The 6,000-nt window shown below is 38.1% G+C and overlaps 1 protein-coding gene across 1 annotated transcript; it reads right to left on the bottom strand.

Annotated features, from left to right (window-relative positions):
* Positions 1 to 1,996: 1,996 nt before the first annotated feature.
* LOC129770293 (C-type lectin 37Db-like) lies at positions 1,997 to 2,782 on the bottom strand. The gene is made up of 2 exons (XM_055773028.1): positions 2,624 to 2,782; positions 1,997 to 2,563 (listed from the first exon to the last, which is right to left on the bottom strand). Exons 1-2 carry the CDS (start codon positions 2,726 to 2,728, stop codon positions 2,183 to 2,185), a joined length of 486 nt encoding a protein of 161 aa, XP_055629003.1. The 5' UTR covers positions 2,729 to 2,782; the 3' UTR covers positions 1,997 to 2,182.
* Between the last annotated feature and the right edge of the window lie 3,218 nt (positions 2,783 to 6,000).

Genomic DNA, 6,000 nt, shown 5'->3' with positions numbered 1-6,000 from the left:
CACCTTGGTTTTTATTTATGAAATTGAAATAAATCGTTTCATATATCAAGTCATTTTTTACACAACTGCTACCATTTACAATTTTACACTTACACTTTTGCTAAATTTTTAACAATACACGATCGTTCATTGATATCAAATTTCACGAAGCAACCAGCATTAAAGTTCTAAATTGAAATTTTATTTGCTAGAATTAATATTAGCACTCACCTTACTTACACTTTAAAAATGCCCCGACTTGCATATACTTGTAATTCCGATATCCCCCGGGCACCTTGATTTTGATGTCTCTGTTAGGGAACACATCTCGGTGGGAACAAAAGCTCCCCCTACTTTCATGTATTTGCAATGTTCTGCTTCGTCTTTTTCTTTGTTCACGGAGACTTAGAATCTTACGATTCATTCGTCTCCGCTTGCAATTTCGATTTCCCCCAGGCAGCTTGGTTTTGATGTCTCTGTTAGGGAACATATTTCGGTGGGAACAAAAATTCCCCTTACTTTCCTGTACTTGCAATGCCGATTTTCCCCAGTCAGCTTGGTTTCGATGTCCCTGTTAGGGAACCACTGCATGTGTCGTCAATTTCGACCAATCAGAAGTGGGTATTTCCGTTATGATAGGGGTTGAAATTTTTCAATCGTTCGATAGATAGTTTTATGATATATATTATTTTATTCAACATAAAAAATTGTTATAGAGTGCCGAAATCGATTGACGCAACAATTTCATCCATCCATCATGAAATGACTGAGCAATAAGCGTTTGGAATTGGACAATTTTCACGATGTGCTCGATTTTCTATTTTCAATTTGTACCCCAATATTTTCCCGAAAGACGTAATCCTACGTCAAAAAATCGCGTAGATCACATACTTTTTATGATGCTCATAGTGTACTACCCCCTTAAGGGCGCAAGTGTAGAGACACAGATTTCGGACGATTTTTCGAGCTCAGAAAAATAAAAAAAAAGTTTTCACCATCCATCATTTCATTATTTGTTAATTTATCTTCTAACAATAGAACTAGAACTGAGCGGACAAAATATTCAAAATTATTGATTATTCAACGAACGAATATTACTTCTCAAATATGTGCCTGCCGAATATCTACCTAAAAAAGTTTATCGATACGTTTTCCACGTAAATCTCTGCTCCAATTAAACCGGTAGACAATTTGCGTCCCACTCTGATCCCTATTAACAAAATAGCAACCAGCATCCGGTGCTACGATGGGGTCGAGTTGCGTTTAAGAAAGAAAGGAAAGTAATTAGCAGGCAGGACGCCGAGTCACCACCCATTATGTGTGCCAGTGTATGTCCATGCAAGAAAGCAAGCTGACAACATTCCTGGGACGAACGTGCGAAAAAGGAAGACGCCTCGCACACGAGCCCACAAAGGCGAGCACAAAGGCCAAACCGTGCCGTGTGGTGGCAGCACAGAAAAAGTTGCACTTCTTCAAACATAATAACAGCGTCTGCGAATTTTCTTCGACATTAATTAGCGCGCCATGGTTAATTTTCGCAACGACAAATGCTGGTCCCAGCGAAAATGAGGTCCTTTTGTGAGTGGTTTGCGCGTTAAAAGAGCGGAGCTGGGCGTCCCGTTGTTGGCAAAGTAGCAAAAGTGAGATGTTTCAACCGCCCACAAAAAGCACAAATTACACGCTGATGATTAAAGAGTCGGTGTTACGAAATGGGGGTCTAATTATTGTTTTCTCGGGAGAAAGTGTTTGGTTGTACGGAAAAAGGCGCTCTAATGTTTCTTGTTAGCACAATGGAATATGCATTAATTCGTACGAAAACAAAAATGGGTATCCTTTCAGAGAACAGTTTCATACGATGTCGTAATACGTAAAAAATATAGCCGATCATGGAACTAAAATTTGTATTATTGTTTTAAACAGAATGGAAATGTCTGACTGACACAAACATACCGCTAGTAGTAACACACCTAGTTCTCCAAACAAAAACACAGAAAACGTCAACAATACTCGAAGAATGTAAGAGCAATTTATATTTATTTATGTTTGATTGTTATTTGTTATTCATCTTAATTTTCGCTTATATTAATATTAGTATGAGCCATTTAAACTTAAAAATCAAAATGACATTGGTCGAACAATGAGATATCTATATTACATACAAATGATCAAATATTTTCACTTTACGTTTCCATCACGGCCACCTTCAGAGAATTAGAATCCCTCTACCTTGTTCCGTGTTCTCGCATGCAAAGAAACGCTCCGCGTAGCAGGTTCGATCGTTCCAATGCCAAGCCCACCCTGGAGGAACATATCGGATTTCTACGCAATTTTCATCATCGCCCGAATTGTCGGGATTACCTTCGCCCCAAAAGGTATAGCCTAGCCCAAGGCCAGTGTCGTGCCAATAGAAGTTTCCCTCCTCAGCAAGATCATTGCCTCCAATCCAAATTTGAGTGGCTGTTGCATTATATTTATCTGATGCCTGTATGAAAAAAGCCAGCTTCGCTTGTTCCTCGGATGTGGTAATCTCGGCCAGTCGCATTCCAAGATATTTGCAGTACTCGGTCGCTTTGAACCAATTAGCCTGGAATGAAGGACCCCATTTGAAGATAGGCATTTGATAACGGAAGTCAAAAACACCTACCGTGAAGTTGGGAATGTAATACTTAGATTCTGAAACACATTTCATCTGCTGCGCAGATGTGCGAGATATGACGAGGATCCACATCCAGAACACTATTCTCTGCATCTTTACTGGTTGAAAACTTGAGAAACATTGAATCTCCGTGAGTCTTATCAAAACTGCTACTTGCAGTAAAATGTTATAGTATATATTGGACAAACTATCATACTATCTGATAATAACGTTTATATTTGACAAACATTTGTACTATCAGATAATAACGTTTACAATATCGTCATAAACAGGTTCATGTTCATGCGTTCCTGCTTACGCCGGACTGACTACCAAGAACTACTGTTCTCGGGGACATATCATGAATGATAAACAAGTGTTATTTGCTTCGGAAATAGCATCTGAGAAAGATGTCATCCGCTGAATATGCCTCACAAAATTGCCAAAATTGTGTTGCGGCACACGCCACATTATAAACATTGTGTCTACCCAATCAATTTGAAACAATAGGAAAAAAAGGGTTAGATAGTTTGCATCTAATCTATATTGCATTTTTTCGGAGAATGGGGATACAGAAGCGAATCTAGAAATCTTTTACTCTGTTCAAAGCTCGACAGCATACAGCATAATCGAAAGTCTCATCTGCGTTCCGATATCAATAAAATTAAAAAAATCGGAATTAAAACTCGTTCAATAAATCAGGACTTCTAAAATTACTTGTACATAAAGTTTTGATCCTTAACCCTTTCATTACGGCAGTGTGCTCCGCCGAAGTGCTACCCCTGTACGGAGCACTGCGCCGAAAAGTATGCACATCGCGCTGGTGTGATCGAAGAGCAGTATGAATTTCATGTCGTTTAAAGACGACGCTCGTACACACAGCTCGTCGCGCGAATGTCGTCTATAGACGACACTCGTAACGAAAGGGTTAAAATCAGATCAGTCGCGGTTATTGTTGATTCGCGAGTGATTTCTGATAGTGAATTTCGCGTTCAAGTACAGTGTGGATAAGTTAATCGAACCTAGAAATAAGAAACTTTTTACTGCGCATGCCAAGCGGCATCAGGGTTGTCATAATAAAATCTGTGATTTTGATCTTAAACAATCTTTTCATCTAGGAAAATATGTATTGATATCTGTATTTATAAGTCCGATGATGAACCGTAAGTTTACCTTTAGTATCATAAATTGGCATAGTTATTATTGATGCTGATGCTATCCATGTAGGGCCTGTAAGCATATACACTGTAGAAAAAATACATTGTTTCATTGAGGTGTAATTGAAGTTAACACAGCTATCAGGTGATGCTTGTTTATTTTGCTCTGCATTATAGTATATTTCTGGTACACATACGAGGGCAGTCGATAAGTACTTAGCTTACAAAAAAACAAAAAAATTGGAAAAGATGCGATTTATTTCTTACCATAGTCTCCTTTTAGCTCGATACACTTCACCCAGCGATGCTCCAACTTCTTTAACACTTTGAGTGTCACGGTTTTATAGCGACTCTATCTATAATTTTTTAAATGTATTAAGACCATCGTTTCGTATCGTAGTGAAAGGTATTTTTGTTCGAAAGGGAATGCTTATTAGCTTATGCTTGAGCTTGAGCTTGGGTAGACTTTACACTTCGTAGTTGCTCTCCGTAATTCGAAAAGGGTTTGAAGATGAAGAATTGGAGGCTTTTCTCGATCAAGATCCGTCTCAAACGCAACAAGAACCCTTTCCAAAGCTCGGCCGCATGTCGCGAAATCGGTCAAAACATATTAAAAACGCTGAAATGGGAAGTCCTATCCCACCCGCCGTATTCTCCAGACATTGCTCCGTCCGATTACTACCTTTTCCGATCGATGCAACATGGCCTGGTTGACCATCACTTCTTTAATTTTGATGAGGTCGAAAATTGGATCAATTCGTGGTTATTGTCGGCTAACCAGCCGATTATTTCTGCAAAGGAATCCGTGAATTGCCAGAAAGATGGGAAAATTTGCGACTAACAATGGGCAATACTTTGAATATTAAATTTGTAACCATTTTGACGTAGGACTACGTCTTTCATTTCTGTACCGGGGTGTAAGTTCAAAATTTCGAAAACGAGAGAGTGACGCTGGAGTGCAAGGTTTTGAACGTTAATACCTCTTTACCGGCTGAATGGAGTGGTATAATAATCACTTCATTCGAAAGATAAAATGCCAAAGAGTTATATGATACTTATTAGTTCAAGAAATCGTTTCAATAGCTTGAAAATTGCTTTGAAAACAGCTCTGAAATCATAACAATCTATCAATCTTATGATTGCTTTTGTGGTGATCGGAATGCAAAATCAAGGCACCTGGAGAAACCGTCATCGCGAATACATGCAGGTTGTGATTTCTTTCATTCGCCTGAAAATGCACTCGAGCAAAGGAAGATTTGCGCATTCGATTCCCGTGATGCAATCGTATACAAGAGCAGCAGTTTCTATTCTGCTGCCGCGTAGAGTGGCCATAAAAGCTCTCGTGTATTATTCTCACGAGAACAAAATAGAATTATGTAACAAATTCATCAGTCACTTTTGCAAAACCACGCAATCCCAACGGTTATTTTTTGGACCACCAACAAGTTTGAAATAGTTGAATTTCATGTTAATAACAATTTCATACTCATCCACTCACACACTAACAAGGAAAACTGTCAGCATTCTTTAGAAATAAATATTCATTCATTCATTTAGGTGCAATTGCAAACAAATTATTACAGAGCCAGTGGTAGTCCTACGTCTACCTTGCAGTTATATCACATTTATAACCCACTTCTAGTTTTTTGCAGAATATAGCATTAATTTTAAAAAAAACGAAGAAACTTACCGGTACTCTTATTATATAACTTCGGCAAATTTCGTCGCGCCCAAAATTTATTTTTCGTTATCACATCCACGTTTTCTTACTAAGCATACGTGCATGGGTCCAATCGGAGAACTGTTCATTGATTGATCCTCTAATCTACCCTTTAAAATGATTTTTTACTATAAAATTTCAATACTTCTACTAAACCTTAACTTCGACATTATAATATCAGATTATTTTCAGATACAACTCTCGTGCAAGATTTTGCATCCACTTGTAAATAACATGTTTCTCCGTTACATAGAATAAATGTTTGATACAGAAAATATGATAAAATGAAGACAGCCCTAAATCGGACAATTTCTTTTTCGAGTTTTGCTCTTATCAACACATCCGGCGATCCATTTTATTTATATAGATAGAAGACGACATAGGAGTGCGGCTTATCACATTAAAATCCATTTCCACTTTCAAACGAAGATCAATTTCGTTACCGCAAACATCAAATGGACTAACAACGCTTGTCAATATGTAATTGTAGAACACACGCGAATTGAATT

Source organism: Toxorhynchites rutilus, chromosome 2, assembly GCF_029784135.1.
Source record: "Toxorhynchites rutilus septentrionalis strain SRP chromosome 2, ASM2978413v1, whole genome shotgun sequence".
Taxonomy (NCBI): Eukaryota; Metazoa; Arthropoda; class Insecta; order Diptera; family Culicidae; genus Toxorhynchites; species Toxorhynchites rutilus.
The sequence above is the reverse complement of the archived record's forward strand: the minus strand, read 5'-3'. Positions and strand labels throughout refer to the sequence as shown.

What these genes read in the sequence shown, in the direction of transcription:
- LOC129770293 (XM_055773028.1), bottom strand. Translation starts at nt 2,728, where the DNA reads ATGCAGAGAATAGTGTTCTGGATGTGGATCCTCGTCATATCTCGCACA. An exon ending in ATTACATTCCCAACTTCACG is followed by an intron (nt 2,564 to 2,623) that starts GTAGGTGTTTTT and finishes CCTTCATTCCAG; the next exon opens with GCTAATTGGTTCAAAGCGAC.